Genomic DNA, 22,916 nt, shown 5'->3' on the forward strand with positions numbered 1-22,916 from the left:
TTCATCCGTTGTAAGAGAATTAAAGGCACTCCAAGATGGAATATTCTGTGAGTCTTTTAGCGGGGATATAACTCCAGAGTCGATATTGGATATATCTAGCCTTGCCAGGGACCATGCAGTATCTTTAAGTAAAATATCTTGTTTTAAGCATTCTGCATCTTGCTATTCCATGCTGTTACTATAAGTTGTTTTGAGAAGTGGTCTCTTAAGAGGATTGTATACTCTAGAATTTCCTGACATTCCAAATTATCTTGTAAAATCGTCTTTCCAGGTACAACAGTAGTGTCAGAAATGTTTGTCTTCTTCTTGGTTATTGATGGTTTTTCTTGGAATAATACAGAGACTGTGTCATGACTACCTCATATACCACTTAGTACTGCTTCCTCATGATCGAAGTTGCCAAAGGCTGCCATTGTGAAATTCTCGGTATCAAACATACTAGGAATTGATACTTTTCCATTACAACTGTCAACAATCAAGCCTGCCATGTCATCATGGTATCTTTGCAGTTCATTGTACGAGACGGACAAACCATAAGGATTCATACTGGTTATCAATTCGCGACCCTTGCATTTGTCATGTATAACTTGGGAGTTCATTAAATGAAGTGGTGTTTGTCTGGATCCGTGGTGAATATTGTAAAAAAGGATTTGGAAAATAGCCTTCATCTTCATTTTTTCTTACCTGGAATTCTGTTACCTTTTCTGTTTGGACAATCATTCTCTCCATCTGTTTTCTCACCTTGTTCTTTGTAAAATAATTGTGAGTCAAAATTAAAAACCTTTCCAAGACACCTTAGCAACGATTCCGTATTTTTGTATCCGCCCAAGACTCTTTTAAATCAACTGCATTACAGAACTTGTCATTCAGTTCAAAATCACAATTCTTCAACTGCGTCTGTATTATCGCGGCACATCTGTCAATACGATCTTTATCATTTTGTGAACTTGTACGGTCAGAGATCTGTTTCTTACCTTCCATTTAAAATACTGTTGATTCAGATCCTTTCGCCTCTGAGAAAATAAGACATAGGCCATAATGATTGATCAGCCGCAGTCTGATTTCTTTGTTAGTGAATGGTGAATCAGATGTCGCTATGTAACCATTTGCTTGTACTCTAAGATCACTTATTACCAATTTCTCACCTGACAACACTTGTGCATCAATGTCTTTGATAATTTCAGCGAAAGCCTCTCTTTTTCTGGATTTACACGGTATTTCCATATTACATTTTTCAAATTCTTACTGTCGGAAATATCTACGCATGCAGTTACTGTTATAAAACAATTCTGCCCCAAACACTGAATATTCGTCTTGCAAGTCGCACACCCTAGTGTATACTTCATTTTGAAGAAACATTGCTGATTCTAGAAATGTTCTTGCCCTGTCACATTCAGATATTCTGTATTTCTTAGTATCACCTTTGATTTTTACCTGAGTACATACAATACATAGTTTTGTACTGGGATTTTTCATCAGGGGTATTAATGGTAAATTCTTGGTTTTGAAACAGATCTACGTTGTTGAACAGATAAAGAGACATTATTGTTTTGATTTACTTCTATCTGGGGTTGATCAACACTATATTTACAAGAGCTACTGGCTATTATATCTAAAGATTTCTTATGGGTGTATGCTTTATAACACCTATTTGACATATGATACACAAAGAAATCAGATTCAAGTCTAAGTAACACGTTCATTGACACAGTCATTTCTGATACTTGCTGCTTCTTTCACTTTCGATCTTCCATTTTCTGTACTCGTTGTAAACTGGTCAGTATCTTGTTGACAGATGATACACTTCAAAATGTCTGGTCCGGATAGAAACAGCCTTTGTCTCTTGCTAGGAATGGGAGCATCCTCCTCCATACCTGAATGACTGAGCATGTATTAAATTGAAAATCAACAAAAAGACTTAACAGTGTTGATATTATTACCATCTCTTTTTTAAATTCGATATTTTTGCTTTGTTTGAATATCGAAAGTTTTCATATTTCAACTTTGTTTCAAAGATTAACATGACAACTTGGAAATGTGGAACATGTAGTGGGTTTGACCGATATTGTTCTTTTAACAAATGTTTTAAAATAAGTAGACAAGAACTAACTGGGTCTGCAATTCAAGTTGTGTTTTCAGCGCTTTTAAAATTTGATCTTACATTTAAACTATTTAAATATGCAATTTATCAAAACTACCAGTTGTACTTTGTGTTAGGTGAAATCTGCACAAATCCCACCGCAACAACATCACAATTAAGTGGCCAATACAAAACCAGAATCTGGAGAAAACAAAGATAAATTATAACACCAAAGCTATATCATTACGCAAAATTAATTAGATTATAAGATGCACTATGATTTTTTTGGTTTTCAAATTAATATATTGTTTTTATTAAATTGGGCATTTATTTGATGAGTTATATTTAGAAATGTGTCATGAACACCATCAGTACCTTTAAATTCACCAGTAGTCAACATATTCACAGTAATAGACAGGAATATAATGGTGTCAATAAATGGCATCTGAAATAATATGAAATGCAGGGTTGTTAAATACGCGAGCAGTAGATATATACGGCAGCAAATACTGTAAGTTTGAATTGGTTAAGATGAGTTTGAAGTTTATGTTTAGAAAGAGGCATTAACTTATTTTTGTTATTCAACAAAAAAGCCTATTCTGTAAAATGTATAGTTACCAGTTTCAACATAATCTGACAATGGTTATGACAGGAAATAATAAATCACGAAAAAAATGTTTCATTTCTTTGCATTATCGCCCTGCCTAAATTTATACCTAATTGTGCTTAGAGTTTAAATGAAGGTAAACTCTAATAATGTTCAATTGGATAATAATGATGCTAAATTGACTCATTGTTTCCTTCGATTATTTCTTCCATGTTTTATCCATACCGTGTACACAAACTCCACCGCTACAATACTCCAGAAGTCTTCTGAAAAGATATATAAAAGAAACCAAAATTTAATTTATCCGAAATATACTTATCCGAAATATATAACACTTAAAAAATGTGAAAATCAAGAATATTCATAGAATATTCATTTTTTCTTTTCATTTCAAACTTAATCAAAATGTGCTGTAATGGGCAAATTAAAATATATATCCGAAAATCTGTCTATCCGAAAACTATTACACTTAGAAAATAAATTGAAACAGGACTCTTACTCTTAGTAACTTCTACTTTTTATTTTAATTTATAAACAAATACAAGCAAGCATTAATAATTTAAATAACACTTATATTTAATAAGGCGCTGAACGGTTTCAAATATCTTCATTTTTCTGTTTGTAAAAAAGCATCTTTTGCAGACGACACAAGTTTGCTGAAAATGGAGTTTCTTTATCAGAGGGAGGTAATGTTCTGTTCAAAGAATATATGTATTGTGCCTTATAGTACAAGGGCTAATTCCACTATGCATATAAAACTAGTGCTTTAAATATTAGATGTTTGATTTTATTGTCTATAGGACAATTATTATATGCATGAGGACCTCAAATGACCTTGACCTTAAAACCACGTGACCTTGACCTTAAATGACCTTTACATTATATGTTATTATCAAAAGAAAAGGTACTTATATTAAAATATATATCATTTGAAGGTAATTTCCTTGTAAGGAATGTGTGTATATTATGCACACATTTGTAGTATATGACATTGTGTTAAGCAAAACAGTTTAACTATAATATCAGTTTCTGAACAAAATTACGTATTTGAATGGTACCATGTTATGACTGCTTATTTGAAGACTATTTAAGTTATAAACTTAAAATAAATTTTTTCCTTCTCAGTACTTACTGCACTTTGTTTAAAAACACTACTTGAGAATTTATCGATTAAATTGTTTATATAATAAACATTGGTTTTGGGTAGATACCATAAATTTGTAGCATTTTTTTACCTTTAAATGACCTTGACCGTGACCTTTCTTGACCTCAATGAACATTAAATCTGAAAGCCAAATATAAATGCTTGAAACATCAGAGGAATTTAATTCAAAATGTGTAGGCATATAAAACCATAGGGATCCGGCACAAAAAAATATCGTATATGATATATAATATATAGACAAGGGGTTAAACATGCCAAATAGGCAGAATGTCACACATTCAACAAAAGTTCCAATTACAAAGTCATTATCGTTTAAAATTTATAAACCTATTATAATAAAATTGTAGCTAAATAACATCTGCAAACGTTGGCCATAAACTAATTTGCCTCATTTCGACCGTTTAAGAATAACAAAGTGAAAAAATCGGACGAAATCGACAGTTTTCGCTAGGTAAGACAAAAACCCGCACTCCGATCTAACCATAACCTTTCGTGTAAATGTGTGCTTACAAACAATACTATCTCAATTTATCGGTTTATATTGATGAAAAAGAATTAAATAAACAACTTACCCATAAAAACTAATTCCAATACAATCAGAATGAGTTAGTATTTTTCATTTAGTTACATCCATTTCGTAAAAGTAATCAGCGGTCGCCATTTGTCAAAGCGTCGTTGTTGTTTTTGATTGTGCCTGGCTCTCTCAGTGTAATTCATTGCTAAGCCGGGTTCAAGAGCATGAATGGCGACTTTCGTTTTCAAGTAAATAAAAAGGTTAAAACAGTTGTTGCAAAGAAAATAAAAACTTTTGGAATTAGTTTTGAGGGAGTAGTTGTTTATTTAACTCTTTTTCATCAATTTTAAGCGATATATATTGATAGTATTGTTTGTAAGCACGTATTTACACGGATGGTAATGATTAGATTGTAGTGCAGATTTTTGTCCTACCTAGCAAACACTGTCGATTTCGTCCAATTTGTCAGTTTGCTATTCTTAAACGGTTGAAATGAGGCCAATTTTTGTATGGCCAACGTTTGCAGATGATATTTAGCTACAATTGTATATACAGGTGTATACATTTTAAACGATAATGACTTTGTAATTTGCACTTTTGTTGAATGTGTGACATTCTGCCTATTTGGCATGTTCAACGCCTTGCCTATGTATAAAACTAATTAAACTAAAGATTTGGACAGGTATGGTCCCTTGAAAATAATATTCTAATTGCCACCATCTTGGTTTCAATGGAAACGACCATGATTTGAACCGTCCACCCTGACTAAAATTGAACTTCAATCATTCCCCTATACAATGAGATCAAGAAACGTTCTGGACAAAAAATTCACACAAATATCTCCAGGGACTAGACTATACAAAGAAATCACAAAATTACACGTTTTGATGAGAACTACAAGCGCACACTTTGCTACGACTACGACAGCGAGTCTTAGAAACTAAAACACAAAAAAGACCGAGAGGACTACGTCCATCCATTTCCAGGTGCAACCACACACATCCAGAATCATTTGAAAATAATAGACGCCGAAAGTATTAAAAGTACTAAACATATAGTTGTGCTTTAAATGTTTTGTTTATGATATATATTTCGTTTACATTATTTCTTTTAGAGCGTTCGTAACGCAAAACTAAAGGATAGTATCGGATGTTTCAGCATTTGTCTTAAATTATAGCGGTAGTGTGTAAGTTGCCCACATGGCGTAAACAATACAACCACAAAACACATTCGGTAGTGGTTAATGCTTAGTAATTATGATCAACAGGACGACGTATTTAATTTCAGTAAGAACATTTTTATAATTCTGATAAATTATACAAAAATTGTTATTTCCATAATACTTGAAATGATTGGTTCATATTGTATATGAATACCTGAATAAGCACCAGTTTCCTCATGCATGCAGGGATAATGGCAATGACAATTTCAATCCACTTTTTAACTTATACCATCTGCACTCTCTTGACAACAGCTTTATTGTATTGGCAACGTCAATGAAGTTAAGGTTATTTACTCAAAAAAACTATGCTGTAAATTTAAGTGATTATGTACCTTCTACGATCCTGCTGTAAATTCCAAAATAATTACTCGTTTCTTAATTTGCGCGGCTGCATTTCAACTTTGCATTAATCCACTGTTTAAACACATTTTAAATCGTAAACTGCCTATCCGAAGGTAAAGCCTCGTCATTTCGGATGATGACCGAGTGGGGCATATGTAAAACACAACCTTGATCTGTATTGAAATAATCGAATTATTTTGTCGATGTCGAATGAACAAAACATTGTTTTCAATGTTATTTTAATTTATTTTGGTATGTGTGATTTGTTTATGCAATAACAGCGAAAATACACATTTTCTCGTACAGGATCATCTGCTGCGCACTCGGGCAGGAACGGAATCTTCGAGCGCTCGAAGATGATCATGCCCTCGAAAACGTGTATTATCCCTATATTGTTACTGTTTTGGAAGTTCATTTATTGTGAATATGTTTGGAATCACGTATAACGCAATATACACAACCAGTTTAACGCTTTTTATACAGATTGTCATTTCTTAATTCAAAACGCAACTATTTACAAAGGTTGTATGTACTTTATCAATGTAGATTAAGATTTTAAATAGCAATGTCACCTTCCATGCAAATTCAGCAAAAACATAATAAAGTAATCCTAATCTCCGGAACAATTGTTAGGAGAATAATGTATGTTACCTTTACCTTCAGCTAGCATGTATACGAATAAGAGAAGTCATCAACAAAAACAGGACAATATTTTACTAGTCACAGCTCTGAAAAGAATAGTACGTCAGAGTTATTTGAGCCCTTATGAAAATACGAATACATGTAAAACATAATTGCAAAAGTACAATTTTGTTTTAAAAAAACAACATTTAAACCCAATTTAAAAACAAAACTATTTCAAAATTATATTATTATTCAATTTCTTGTGTGAGTTATTACTATTGTCTCGGGTATATATGGCGATTTTTTTACATACAATCAGGTTACTCGTATATTATGTCCTTCAAAGTAAAAAAATATTTATTATTCACAAATTAAAAAAACAAACAGATGTCTTCCCAATAACCTTGTTTTTTGGAATGTTGTAACATTAATACCGGTTGTCACATACGCTACCACCTACCGCGCAATGATGTTTGGCAAAGATGTATCTCAATATCCGATCTATCTGAATGTAGTTATTTGAAAAAAATATGTTTATAAAACATGACATCTTGGACATGTGTCTGCCTTTCATCATGTCATAGCATTTATGAATAGTTCATAATAGTTATGCAGGAAACAATTGTTTCAAGCATCTACCGTGTTTAATTGTTAAACAAAATACGTCATAAATGGTGTTATATAGACGTTTTACGATAAAATCATTATATTTTAAGCTGACGAGACACACGTGCTATTCAAGATTTGGAAGACTAATAACTATGTGCTCCTGATTTTGTACGGTTTGTAAGTATTATCGATGTATGTGAAAGTGAAGTTATAGTATGGATGTTTTTTAACAATCAAGTCATATGAATACAAAATTAGACAGAAATAAATAGATATTCATGTCTAGAAGGTATCCATAAAGCTACATATTTACTAAAGAACCCGTGGTAAGTTGGATTAATTACTTAACGTCTTGATCCGAGCTTTAGAGATTTAACATACGAACACTGAGGAAGCGATATCTTCACTATCTGCAAATTTATAAATGCGTTATCAATGCAAACTTTTCAAGATAAGTATAAAATATATGTTTCAAAGCTTTTCGCTTTGACATGTCTTAAATTGTCATAAAATATTTAAGCATTGACACGATTAAAAATATCGTCGATGCAAAAGCATACGAGATGCGTCCATACCATATTCTTGAGAACATTTTAGGCGGAATAAACACATCCGATGTACCGGCGATTAGATAAGCGCGTGTTAGATTCTAGATCTGTTTCGGACAATAGACAAAAATGCAATTCATAACGTATGTATTGCTAGACTATTCTCGTTTGGTTTTGAAGTTCTCGCTTACATGATCAACATCACAACGCGGTGCTAGAAATGATCGCATAACCGATTTCTGACAACATCGGCAACGAATTTAATATAGTTAAGTTTAACTTATGTTTGGAGGATAGACTTTCTGCCTGAAACGATATTTTTAATAAAAATTCACCTACATGTATGACATTACATTCAACAAAGATTTATATACATAACTATTATTAGAACAGTATGACCACGTCGACATAAATATGATAATATAAATCAGCGACAACGAGCGATGTGCTTATTCACACTTGCAGACGATTTCACGCTATTCAAATCTCGCCTGCGATATTTCGTTTTAAAAGCCTTCAATCAAGCTATACATTATTTCAGACGCCTTGAGCTTGTAAAAAGGATCATTCCGCATTGAGATGTTAAATTCTTCCATAAGAAAAGATATATTTGCGCATATAAAATTTGCAATGAAACAACGGGTATAGGCAACCGCAAGACTTCGCTAGAGAGTTTAATCTGTTTAAATATTTGAAAACTTGAATTATATATCTTAATATAAAAACTTAAATATGGCATAAACCTATGATTGAAGCACTATAACTACTACAGCTACTACTACTTCCAGAGTATAATGTCCCAATAGTGTGTGTTTTTGTCAATTATATTAAATAATACATTGTGTTTGTCTGTACATTTTCTGTTCTTAAAGCATGAGTTCCACAAAGTACATGTACATGAAAATTCGAGCATGAAATCCAAAATGACTGTATGTTGCTTACCTGTATGAAATCATCATGACTTTTAGATCAGTATTTGTTTTTCAGATATGAATAGGGACAGACTGATATCAAAGGTAATGATATCAAAGGAAACAAAGAAGCACATGCGTAGATGATTTTGACAATCAATTAAAACATCTTCAGGCTACCTGTCTATAAAGTATCAAACAAAATATTACGGTGTCAATTATATTGCAAACTGATTACAATCCTGTATGTCATGTTTTAGCGAATGGAAATGATTTATGTAAGAAGACTAGCATTCACTCCTTATCATTTATTATTATTATATAGCAGTGTTTCCTATAATTTAAAAGTTATATTAAGACAATATTAACGCGTCAAATGTGTTTTAAGGACTTCAATTGAAGATCACTCAAGAATCAGTGCTAAATAAAAGAGTTCAAACATCTAAAGTCATATCAGGAAAAGTGCCCCGCCCCTGAAAGCCATGTATTTTAACGATTTTTGTACAAGAACAGCCAATGTGCATTCTTATAAATTCAAGAAGTTATTTGTGAAAAGCTGTTTCTTAATGTTCTATATTGACGGAAATGATGTTATCTGCATAACATATATTAGAAAAAAAGACAATATAAAATAAACCTGCTAAGCAAATTAACATTGCTTTGAATGCTTTTTGTAATCCACAAGTGTAAGTGCTAATAAGGAAAGCTATTGGTTCAAATTACAACCAGCATATCAAAATGAATTGAAGAATTTGCTAAATCTTCAGACAAGGTTAATTGCAAACTCATTCCATCATTTCTGTCTAACATCATTATCGTCAAATACAATTAAAAGTTTACTTTCCTCATTGTAAGCGCACTGCATTAAGGCCATTAAAATCACATGTCGGTACATAATAACTCGTCAAAAGCAACGCAACGCCCGATAAAAATTACAAGGAATGGCAACTCTAGAAGATGAGACAATAAAGGTGATGGTCTACCGTCATACCATTATCACTTAATTATGGGAGCTTTCAAGTCAGGTTAAAGCCATACCCACAAAGCGGCTTGAGAAGTTAGAACACATTTTTGACGACGGATAACGTTGAACGCCATGAGGTGATATACTAGAATATCATATTCATGGGATTATTGTGCTCACATGAGTTACATATATCCTCACAATTTAATAACAAACCTCCTCATGGTTGATGAGAATAATCCCTATATGAGAACATGAGAAAACATACATATGACAGGAAAACACGAACATATCCGTTCAAAACCGGTCAAAGAAAGCATACCGCCAAATGCTAGAATTATCAGTTTAATCTGTAATTAACGACATTAAGAGGTCTGATAGGGATTTCCATAAGAACCCTTAATTAGGCAGACGACATGCACCATTCCACTCGCATGCAAGAATAATGCAGCCGATATAACAGTTTACAGTTTGGTGCTACAAACTTCGACTTTAGTGTGAATGGAACAAACCATAAAATATATTAATACTTGTAATAATCTGTAAAATTTTAAGCAATATATATTGCAATATAGGTTGTTGCAACGAATGACTGATCATTTGATTTGCAGATCTTGGGGTAAAGACAATATATGTCCTTTGTAAATATAGTTCAAGCTTCGATTGCTTTATACATACTTAAAAATATGGGACTTAATACATAAAACAATGTCTGTTTCACAGAACAAACATGAATTCGTAGCTTCAAAATGATATTCAAAGTTGGCGCCAAATGACTTGAAATAAGTATGAATATTGAATAACAACTAACAAAAAGATACAACTGGAAAATAACGAGACATTATTGATAACACGTACGTCTGTTTTATGATCAAATAGGGACATATAAGACTTCATTGTACTTGATGACTCACCGTTGCAGGATTGCTCAACTGGATAACCCGTATACTAAATGTATTCCAATTTACAGACAACTTTTGTTTTTCCATTGAAATTTATTATGTTCAAACGAATTAACATAACTACATGTTATATATATATATATAATTTTATATATATATATATATATATATATATATATATATATATATATATATATATATATATATATATATATATATATATATATATATATATATATATATATATATATATATTAATATCACCTAAGTATGCTCAAACGTAAAACACCCTTCGAACCAAATTATGTGTATTAATATTGAATAAATGTTCTATTTCACTGTGGAACAGAGACACCGCATACAAATATATTTGATCACTCAGTACTGTTTAAGTGAATTAATTTACTATATACAATTACACGTGTTAGCAAATTTGCCAGTTATTCTCGTTGAGCATTGTGAGTAAAAGACAATGCACCTGTCTGAAAGCATTTTGATAACTGCAGTGGTAGTATAATTAATTACTCCCATAAACTTGCATATTCCATTTGATTAATGTACATAACATTATACAAACTTCATGTGCGTCATTGATGAGACTTGCAGTTTCATCAGAGCTCCAAACGACATCTTGCCGTTAGTAACGAATAAAGGGAAATAAAGTATAGTAATAGAGACATTTATTATCGAATTAAGAGTCTAACTAAAATGATGAATAAATGTTATGCACACATTTTAGTTAATTCTGTTTAAAGCTTAGTTTAGATCGCGGACGTTTGAGGAGAGCGTATACAAGATCTTTGAAAAGCTACTTTTTTAAGCATGACATGTAGAGAGGATCCGTCACGAGTCGTCATTGCGTACGAGTTCAGCAAGTCTGCTTGAAATGAGCTTTTTTATGAGATATCAATTGTAAAGTTTCTACTATTAAATAATCGTGGTAATCGTTGGTTCCATAAATAGCTGAATATTAAGCAATGCTATCTATTTGACAAATAAAAAGGAAGCTTTTGGCAGCTAAGGATTCTATGCAATATATCCAGAAGTGTTTAACGGTTCCATAAACTTTTTTACGATGGTTGTGGACAATACTAGAATATTGATTGTCTCTGACGGAGGCACGAGACTAAAAAGAACAAAATTATTACATATTTATTGAAAATTCGATAGGCAAAGATATAAATGAGGTGATTGATTTGTTGATTTGCCTGCACATAGGTCTGGTCTGATTAAACCTACAGATGTTTGAGGCAATCCTCTAGTCTGTTCATTTGCTGACAGTGAACTTTGATTTCTGATATGATCCCCGCAATAACTTATCCACAGTTTTATCAATTCCCCGATGAAGTCTCATTGGTTGTAATAATTACATTATTCAATGTCTGCCAGATCTCCATACGGTTCTTAAGTTTGGATTGCTGCGATGTTTAATAATTAGTTATTCGTATTTAATGTCATTTGTATTTTACATAGAGATTATACAATTTAAAAAATACTTAACTATCTAACATTTTATTAATATTTTATTATATGATGCAGTTTTCATTTTCTTGCCATAATTGTCTGCTAGCTTTGTTTCTTGCCGTTTACGTAATAGCAAATATACTTACACTAGTTGATATATATATATATATATATATATATATATATATATATATATATATATATATATATATATATATATATTGCAAAACCGACAACATATTTTGAGGGCCGTTGTCGATATCGCAGTTAAAGTTGATAAATACAATCAAATTTCTGTTGAAAACTATTGCGAGTGCAATCTTTTGTCTTATAATTACTTATTAAAAGAAGTAAAAACGTTGTTTTCATTGGAATCGAAGCTAAACGAAGTGTATTATCGGTCCTTATCTAATTGACATTTTATAATTAAGTTTTTCTCAACAACATTATTTGCGCAACAATACCCAAAATCCCTGCGAACGTCACATATACATGTAGCAAATATTGTAAGTCTATATATATATTCTGCCTAATTATTAACAAGTGTACATTCTAAGAGCCAAATAAATAATATAATATACATAATCATATTGTCATTGCATTAAATTGCGTCGTTAGCTAAGAAAGGTCTAGTCTTCGAGATTTGTGACAGTTCCACATATGCAGTACATTAAATACTTAATACCTTCTTTGTTAAACAAGAGCATGCGTAAGCAATTGAGCCAAAATGTGTGACTCAGTTTCGTTACTTTTAAAAGTAAAGGATCACAATTGCTCAGCAATGGCTTCATACAAAGATATTTGAATAAAGGTCTTTGGCGTCGATCAGATTGTGTTGCAGAAGTCAAGAATAGTTTCATGGGATCAACACACAAAATATTGCTAATTCTTCCAGCGTAAAATAATTTGGTCCAAAGCTCAGGAGTATTTGGATCAGACATTAACAGCATCGGTTGTTAATGTTCTTAAGGTTTAGATAGACACAGCATTATAAGTTTAAACCAAAGATCTTTATTAGTAGTCTGTTTTTGATTTCAGATTACAAAGAAATCACCAGGGTTGTTAAACGCTTGGAGAAAAAATACCTGCGCAAACTTGGCTACAACTACGAGAATGCCGGTGTTCAAAACGCAATAAAGTTATTGAACGAAAAAGACCGAGAAGAATACGGTTATCCATTTTTTATGCGCACAAACGAAACACCAGAATCAACCGTTCTAGACGCCGAAGGAGCGTGGTCTCAACAAAACATAAAACACGAACAAAACGGGCTAAAGACGAAAAAACAATATCAAAGACCGACGAGACGCTCTCATTACGGCAAGCAGCGTCGGCGGTCTTGCAACCGACGTCAGATGTACGTAGATTTCGACGAGATTGGCTTGGTAGGCTGGATAATATCACCCAAAGGTTTCAACGCACACCACTGTAAGGGGCCATGTGAGTTTCCCTAAGGACAGAGCCAACTTCCAACAAATCATGCGACGGTGCAAAGCATAGTGCACGCGTTACGTGTTGGCAAGAACGTCAACACACCCTGTTGCGTGCCGAATAAATTCTATTCCATTTGCTTATTATATTTTGATGACGATGAAAATGTGATCTTAAAACAATACGATGACATGGTTGCGGCTAGTTGTGGGTACCATTGATAATTGCTAAACCTGAACTAAAAATGTTTCTCTTTCATATATATGTTCTTTGAAAAAAGCCAGTACATATTTTGTTTGCATCATTGCTAAATAGTGTTGTGAAAACAAGGTGTTAAATTGAAAGGACCGACAAAGCAGTGGGGTTTTTTTTCGATGAAAATTTTCCAAAGAACGGTCGCGGGTACCTTCTATTTAGCAAACGAATTGACGTCGATTAGGTGTCATCGATTGGCTCAATGGCAAAAATAATCATGGATACCACTGGGGGCTGACGAGGTATAAGCGTAGTCCGTTTCGCTACGAAGTAGGGTATATGTTTTACTACGAAAACATCGTGTACATACACATGACATCGAAGAACGGATGATTGGAATTTTGTGTTTAAAACAGGTAAGATTATGTTTTTGTAATAACAAAACTCTGAATTTAAGCACAATGACATGTCATAGGTCTGCTACATCAAATTATGATTCAACATGTGTCTGGTTTATGCGTTAAACATTAAATATACCGCTGATTTATCAAACCAAAGTCAAGTTTTATTTTACAAAAATGCAATTAAGGCATACAACTATGTTTAATTGACACAATTTTACAATTTCCATATTGATGTAAGTATCGTTAAGCCACTGGTGTGTTCAGAAATGTTTAGGGTGACCCAGTTATCAGAAATAAAGGCAAAATAGTTTGATTATGTATGATCATGTCTCTGACAGTATACGTATATGCCTCGCTACGACAACGCTTTAGCGTGTATGCGTTTCTCACAGAGGACGAATTGGTTATCTCTCAAAGGCGAAATAAAGAAATTGTTTTTTCTAAATACAGAGTCATGGAGTGCCTGGAATTTTCCTTTGAGGAAGAGATCGTAGCAACGACACAACATGATCCGAAGTGCATAGTCGACATGGTAATGCACATTATTATGATATAATTAAATTCACGACTAGGCCAAAAGAAACGATCAAAATCGAAAATCCATATAGAAGACGACAGTTGAGAGTCGAGAACATAATGTCGTCGGTCTCAATAAAAATTACGCATCTTCACCTTGTGACAATCCCTTATACGTTCTTTTGGATAGAGACCGACGATAGGTTTTTAGCATACGGTATTCTTAATCAAATAACATTCGATGCTTGTTATGTTATCTCGAAACTCTGCTTATGTCAAAGTAAATCCCATGTCCCAACTTCGATCCTTCTTTATCTCATACGGATTTTGATTATTACATTTTATCTATCAAAGCGATTTTCTTGAAATCACCAACTAATGACTTTCATGTTCGTAGACATGATTTTACTTGTAAAATGAACACCTGTAACAGCCGTAAGGTGTGGAAAGTAGGACCCCAATGGCACAAATCCGCAATTTCCTAATCAATGTATTGTTGTTAAAGCGTGGCAGTGGGTTTCTGTCACAGGTTATTGTTTACTGCGTACATGACGGCCGGTAAATTTACCTCTTGGTACAATGCGGTTAAGGTCCGGTCTCACTATGATGCCGGCGGAGCCCCGGTGCGTGATCAGGCATCTACCGGGACCCTACCGGGATGAACCAGTGCTCCACCGGGATGAACCAGTGCTCCACCGGGATGAACCGTGGACAACCGGGGCTCCACCGGTAAAATATTTAAATGTTTAATACCTCCGTGATGAACCGGGAGTCACCGGGAATGGCCGACAACGACCGGCGTGGCACTGTGAACAGCCGGGACTGCACCGGGAACAACCGGGACGGCACCGTAGCTCCACCGGGGCCCAAACAGACCCCGGCATACTACGGGGAGCCTGGTGAATGCCGACAGAGGCCCGGTATAGCTACGGTACGTAATCCATCCCGGTTGTTCCCTACGCAGTCCCAGGTGTTCACAGTGCCAAGCCGGTCCTTATCGGTGACTCTCGGTTCATCCCGGAGGTATTAAACATTTTAATACTTTCTGCACTGAAAGGCTTTCTGTCAAAATATCATCAAAAACATCAGTTGATTGTGAAAATGTACCCGCATCACATCCGACTCTTCACTTTCAGAATCAGAGTACAGTATAGTTTCTTCAAGCTGCCAGGATATTGTGTCTACATTGTCCTAAGGTACCACTGGCTCGAGAAATATCTGACAATGGGCAGATTTTGTTGGTGTGTTAATTCGTGATATCTTTTGCACAGGACTTTCTGTCACTGTAGATTTTGTCGGAATTAACAATTTGCCAGAAACCGGATTAAATGTAATATTTTCAGCATACTTTTTAATGTCGCCACCCATAATATTGAACGTGCGATTTCTGTATTGTACACCTGGTGCAGTGTCACAAGGCATCTCCCACATACAGGAAACCTTTTCGTTTGGATGCTCATGCGCACAATGAAGCACAGCGTCATTTGCACTGGAAAATGGCAGTCTGCAGTAACTTCAAACTGCATGTGATATGTCCTGAAAAGGATACAGAGACTTCGTTGAGAAACCTATACATTATATTTGTACTTCGTAGCACAACCAATACATTCTCTGTGCGAAACCTATACAAAAAGTGACTTGTAATTTCCTTCGAAACAAAGCATTTGAATAATTAAAATACATGTTCGTAATCTTTTCTGTACTTTAAAATGTGTAATGTACAATGAATCAAAGTAACATGTAGTTTTATTCAATTAAAGTTACCGAAATTGGCTATTTTAACATAATAACCACCTTATCCATTGCTTCAAATCAAAATATTTCGATTTTACCTCAAAATAAATGTAAAGGTTGAAACTACGCACATTTGTTATTAGTTTGTTATTGAAAATAAGTGCCTACCATTACTGGATCCTACGTTCTCTAATCCATAAACACCAGAAAAGATGAAACTCGCCTTATTAAGTAGTGTATGTACACAATGTTTTCGTAGTAAAACATATACCCGACTTCGTAGCGAAACGGACTACGCTTATACCTCGCCAGCCCCCAGTGGATACATGTAACGTGAATTACACTATGAGAGTATGATGTGCAATGATGCCATTATGTACGCGTTGTAGATGTTTGAAACAGTTCTCTGTTTTTCTGATAGTACACTACCAGACAAAAGGTGCTGACAATATAGGCTATCGAAAGCAACGTTTGTTATTCAAGACGTTGGTGACCTCGACCCTATTTTATCAGTTAGGAATGTGTATTTGAGTTAAAACCTATACTGCATGTAATGTCCTGTATATGCAACTGTAGGCTAATGGAGAAACCAACACATGCCATAGGCAACTGTGTGAAAGGCAATGGTATACTAATAACTTGTATCGTTTATTTGGTTTTTGAATGTGAACATAAGTGCGAGAAGCCAATACGACAGGATTCTTTATGGCCAAAAAAGAGATTGAATTAAAAAAAATGATTTGAAGTACTCTACAGATATTTGCAAACGGTAATAGGGTAATAGGGTATTGTAGTATATGATAAATTTTCAACTTTGTTGCTTATATCCTATTTGTAAATCTGTATGTACTCTATATGTGATGACATACAAAAGCGTGCTTACATACTTTATTTTGTAAAATAAGAGTTCACCAAGTATAGAAAATAAATTACAAGTCTTGTTGTATATAGAACCAGTGGTTTGGAAATATCTAGTTTGCATTTATCGTAAATACACGTGCACAGTGCTATATAGTACCACAAACATACTTGTACATAATAATTAAATAATCGTCCGTTCCCAAATAAGCCAATGTAAGTTATATGGTCTAGCACAGTCGGGTGATGTTAAATACATTATGCAAAATTCAATTGAATCAAGTGTAAATGATTAAAAAGGGACTGGTAATGTTTCAATTGTAACAAATTGTTGCCAAATAAATCGCTCATAATCGAACATAACAATGACATATTGTGTAATGGATAACCTTATATCAACTTGATTGCCTATATACGTTCTTTTAAAGGTTTTATATGTTGTTTATTTTCTAAGATTTGAATATTATATATATACAATTTTCAATTAAATCTATCGGTCTTCAAGTCACCTCAGATCGTCAAATTGAAAATTAAAACTTAATATATAGAACTATGCTATAATTATTGTGTTATTTATCTCAAATAATAACACAATTCTAGAGCTTTTTGACGCGAACGTACATCATAATTACCATATTTCTGTAGCTTTTTTATCAACATGTCAATCAACTTCATGCTTTAAAAATGATATCCTCACCCACAATATAAAGAAGTGATACATGTATGTTGGAATGGGCGAGGATCCGAGACTTTTATCTCATAGGGAATCTTGGAGAGATAATGTTTTATTCTATTTATTTATATTGTTTTCGTGTTTTAATGCCTGAACTGTTTGGTACATATACCTTAATCTGAAAAGCTTCATCTGTTAATAGGTGTGTAGGTCTCTTTAACAGCTCACTGCAAATACCTGACATAAATGTCCTCTTTTGTTTTGTTATGTAATAGCACTACATGTAATTTAAATTCTGAACGTAGGTAAAAAGGTTCATGTTGTAATTAAGTCATGGTTCACGTGGTTATTGCTGACGAAAATGTTGTTATATGTGAATAAAGTGACAAATCTACGCGTGTTTTTTGTTTACTTTTTGAGGGCGTTTTCTCTGAGTATTATTGGACCACCTGTCACAATACTTTAATATATTTTAAAATTTTGAACCCACGTTACTAATGTGGTATAATATCACCATTATCGCAAAAATCTAGTTTAGGCGGAAAGTGTCGCACAGGCGTTAAACCCCGCTTTCACAGAGCACAGCTAATATATTTTGGATGAAAACTTACCGTTAGAAAATGGAATAAATTAAAATCTTATAAATACAAACTTAGATTGTTAAAAGAGTAAAATATTCATTGCATATTACAGTTCCTGATATCCATTTAATAATATTTTCAAATGGTTAATTATAATTATTATTCTCATGAAAGAGATTTCATTATAATTATCATTCTTCTAAAAATGATAAAACCAATCAGGTACATATGTTTTGAATAGATTTTAAGATTAAATCTTACGCGTCAATCATATGCATTCTATATATAGAAATATATGCCTTTTAAGTGCTAAATGCATTTGTGTCAATATTGAATGGTTCAGTAAATCAGCAGGGTAATCATACAAAAGATTTTAGAATAAGGCTCAATGTATCAACATCACTGCAGGAAATATATTTCCTTTTATTTTCCTATTCCTATTATATTAATGGTTATACAAGTGGGTTACTCTGAAAACCGTTTTAAGCACACAGAACACTAAAATACATTGAAATCGCAATCCACAAAAATAAGTTCACAATGACAGGAAGTCAGATATTAAATAATCAGTGCTTTTTTTATCTTTCTTCTCTTTATGCTAGAACTTATGAGAATCAATATATCAACGTATCTTATTCACCCTTTGTAAAACCTGGAGAAAGGTTAAACAATACATGTGAATGATAGGTTGTTCATTTAAGAAAGGATACCCAGGAAATAGCGATTATTAAGGAACAGGTGGCAATAATGCACACACCTTAGGGAATTGGATTAACTAATAATTGTCTTGATCCAGGCTTAGGGGAAAACTCATGCGCAAACATCTGCCGAATGTTATATGCGTTACCAATGTAAGATAAACAAGATTAGTGAAATATGCACACAATATATCATATAGCTCTTTATCATACTTTGTAAACGACCTTTCGCTTTACATTAAGGCATGTCTTGATACTGTCTAAACATTTTAAACGTCAAGTCACGAACACATGAATCGTCGATAACAAAATCATGCGAAAAACATCCATACCATATTCGTAAGCTCATTTGGTGCGGAATAAATGCATACGTTGTCTCTGCGACTAGAAAATCGCGTGTTAGATTCTTGATCTGTTTAGGAAAATAGACTTAAACTCAAATCCCTCACTTCGTTATTGCTAGATTATTTTCTTTGGTATTTGTTTGTGAAGTTCAACGCTTACCTAGTCATTAACACCATCGCGAGGACTGGAGAAATTCAATATAATAATGTTTAATTCGCATTTGATTAATTAATGTTCTGCCTGAAATTTTATTTGAAATAATAGTTTACTTTAATTTACATGAATTTAATTCGACCAAGATTTATATAAATTACCATTATAAGAACAGTTTGATTACTTCGACTTGAATCAACCACGAAATAACGATACATATCTTGATGACAAGTTGTGTGTCTTTTTTGCAGTTATCGCTGTCTAGGTAACTTTATCGTGATTTCACATAATTTAAAACTCGCGTGCGGTTATGAATATTGTCAGATTATAACTAAATCAGAGAATCTCAAACTATAATCTCTGTCAGACGCCTACCGCTTATAAAACGGTTCATTCAACCTTCAGATGTAAAAGTATTCCATTGGGTACGGTCTACGCCAGCAGATTTAATGCACAATAAAACAACGGGTTAAGGGAATCACCAGACTTATTTCGTTCGAGTGTTTAGTTTGTTAATATTTGCAATATTTGAAATATATTATTCATAGAATAATAAAGAAACTGGTATATACGTTTGATAAATGTTATTATCATTCATATTGCAGCTACTTCTACTTCCAGGATATTCTTGCCCAATGTATGGATGTGTCTTGTCTTTTTAATTAAGTCATGCAATTTGCCGGTGTGTACAACGCGGTTGAAAGTGTCTGTTGTAAAAGTATACGATCTGCAAAGTACATAAAAGCACAAGCGTTAATGTGAAATTCGTCAATTTTGTATACATGGATACTAAACGAAATTCAAAAGGATTCTATATCGCTTACTTGTATGTAATAAATCGCAATTGATTGTAGATCAGTAATTGGTATCAGCCATGAATAGGGAAATACTTATTACATAGGTAATTAAGAAGCACTTACGGCGATGATTTCGAAAATTAATCAAAACAATGCATGGCTATCTGTCTGTAAAGTATCAAGCAAAATGGTAAAGTTGCCAATAACAATGCAAACATACCAAGCCGCTGTCGGCCATTTATTGGCGAATCCAAATGATTTTTTAGGAAAAACTGCTTCATCAGTTATTATAATAAGATATAAGTGTTTTCGATAAAGACCAATGATTAAAACTGGTTAGACACTTTTTACATGCGTTCGCATTAAAAGGTTTTGAATGACTTCACTTGAAAATTACTAAAAGTTTATTGCTAAATAAAAGAGGTCAAAAGTCAACAGTTATGTTAGGAAAAGTGCTTCACGACTGACTGCCTTAAATCTTGAAGAAATACATCTTATGAACTCATTAGGCCATTTGTGAAAATATGCTTTTTTAATGTTCTTTATTGTATAATGCAAAAAATATTAATTAAATAAAAAGTATAGAAATATATCGGGTAGACAATAAACCTGCTTATCCAATGAACATTTATTTGAATGCTTTGTTGAAATTAACATGTGTTTATACTTATCATAAAAGCTTTCTGTAAACCAACATATAAACATATGTTAAAGGGATTTGTTAAATGTCCAGACAGGGATAGTTGTTCATTCATTCAATATTTTCTGTCAAATATCATAAGTATAATTTACAATTTAAATGTTACTTCATTCACTGTATGCCATGCAAGCCATTGCAATTTTTCTCAAGTCAGCACTTGATAACACGTCCAAGGAAAGACAACTCCTGATGACAAGTCTAAGGAAATGCAGCTCCAGATAACTCGCCCAAGGAAAGACAACTTGGTGAGAGGAAACAATGTGTCTATTATTAAAATGTAAACAAAATTGTTTAGTTACGTATGGGAGCATTCATGTCACTTTAAGGTCATACCACAAAGCGGTTTAATGATGCTGTTGCCGACGAATATTTTTGAACGCCATGAGGTGGCATACCAGAATAGAACATATCAACCAAATTTCCCGACGTAAAAATCTTCTTATTTAATTATGATAAGTTATAAATAAGAAAACATAAATATGAAAACACAAAAGTAAATATCCTTCCCAATTATTAATAGCCGGTAAAAGAAAAAATAACGCCTGCTATTGGAATGATCCGTTTAATCTGTATTTTACGACAGAAAGACGTCTGGTTGGGGTTTTCAGATGAATCCTCAATACAGCAGACGACTTACACCATTACACTGGCAGACGAGAATAACTCAGCCGAGATAACATTTAACAGGTAGGTGCTTAGAACTTCGACGCTAGACTGAATCGAACAAATAATCAAATAAACAAATAAATTCTTGTTTAATCGTTAGACCTTTAAACCCTAATCAGGGTTGATGCAACGTAGGATTGATGACCCGTTTATAGAAATATTGGAAACGACAATCTGATTGTATTTTCATGGTATAAAAATATGATTCAAGCTTAAATATTTTTAAATATAAGTACTTTCAAAAACGGAAAATGTTAAATAAAACAAAGTCGTGGTGAATAGATGAATACTTTAATACTTTTAGGCGCGTCAATACTTTTTTTCCTATGGAACACACATCAATACTAAGCTTCATTTATATAGTATTAAATATTGAATAACAACTTATAAATGGACAGAAGTAGACAAAGACCAGAAATAATTGATGACAAGTAAGTCTGTTTCATGGTCACACAGGGGCATATACGACGTCATTGAAATTGATGACTCACCATTGCATGATTGTTTACCAGAATAACCCATAGAATGAATGTATTCCAATTTACAGACAACGTTGTTTCAATTGTAATTGATATGTTTCTACAAATGAATATATGAACATTTTTTGTATATTTCAATATATCACATTCGCAGCCACTAACTTTTATGTATTAATATTGATGAATGCTTTTTGTTATTGAACGGTTGAAAAAAGATATCGCAGACACAGACTTGCAATACTTTGCTCCTTAGTAAATATTAAAGGAGTAAATTGACTTGATGAAATCACATTTGCTGGTGACTTTGCCATTTATGTTGTATTAATGTATGTCAACCACCTTCTGATTACGTTCCATCTATACACTGGTAGTATAATTATTACTAAATGAACAACACGAATTTACAAATTTTGATTTTTTTAATGTAACTTAAAACTCTATGTACATAATTGTCGCAGATTAATGTTTCAAAGTTTTGTATTATATATATAAATATAAGATTACATATATGTAAGAGTTATGTCGGAGAATTTTCACAAAACAACACTAATTATTTATAGAACAAGTATTTCGAGTCGAGTGTATTATTTCTTCGAATTGTTGAAAATTTTCAGTAACAACAAGACCATTAGTATTGTTCCTTCGAATGGTTTACATTTTACACTAATACCAAGTTTTGTTAAAATTCAAATTTATTTTAAAATGTAAAATTGTAAGTCATTGGGTCTGTAACC

The 22,916-nt window shown here is 33.1% G+C and overlaps 1 protein-coding gene across 1 annotated transcript; it reads left to right on the top strand.

Moving 5' to 3' along the window:
- The first annotated feature begins 11,563 nt into the window (after positions 1–11,563).
- LOC127869884 (bone morphogenetic protein 3-like) lies at positions 11,564–13,406 on the top strand. Its single transcript, XM_052412541.1, has 2 exons — positions 11,564–11,606; positions 12,991–13,406. Exons 1-2 carry the CDS (start codon positions 11,564–11,566, stop codon positions 13,404–13,406), a joined length of 459 nt encoding a protein of 152 aa, XP_052268501.1.
- The last annotated feature ends 9,510 nt before the right edge of the window (positions 13,407–22,916 follow it).

The sequence above is a fragment of the Dreissena polymorpha genome, chromosome 2 (assembly GCF_020536995.1).
Source record: "Dreissena polymorpha isolate Duluth1 chromosome 2, UMN_Dpol_1.0, whole genome shotgun sequence".
Classification (NCBI taxonomy): domain Eukaryota; kingdom Metazoa; phylum Mollusca; class Bivalvia; order Myida; family Dreissenidae; genus Dreissena; species Dreissena polymorpha.

Excerpts from the sequence above, each read along its gene's own strand:
- LOC127869884 (XM_052412541.1), top strand. The coding sequence starts at position 11,564 with ATGGTTGTGGACAATACTAGAATATTGATTGTCTCTGACGGAG. Across the intron at positions 11,607-12,990 it reads ATTGATTGTCTCTGACGGAG|ATTACAAAGAAATCACCAGG; the intron begins GCACGAGACTAA and ends TTTTGATTTCAG.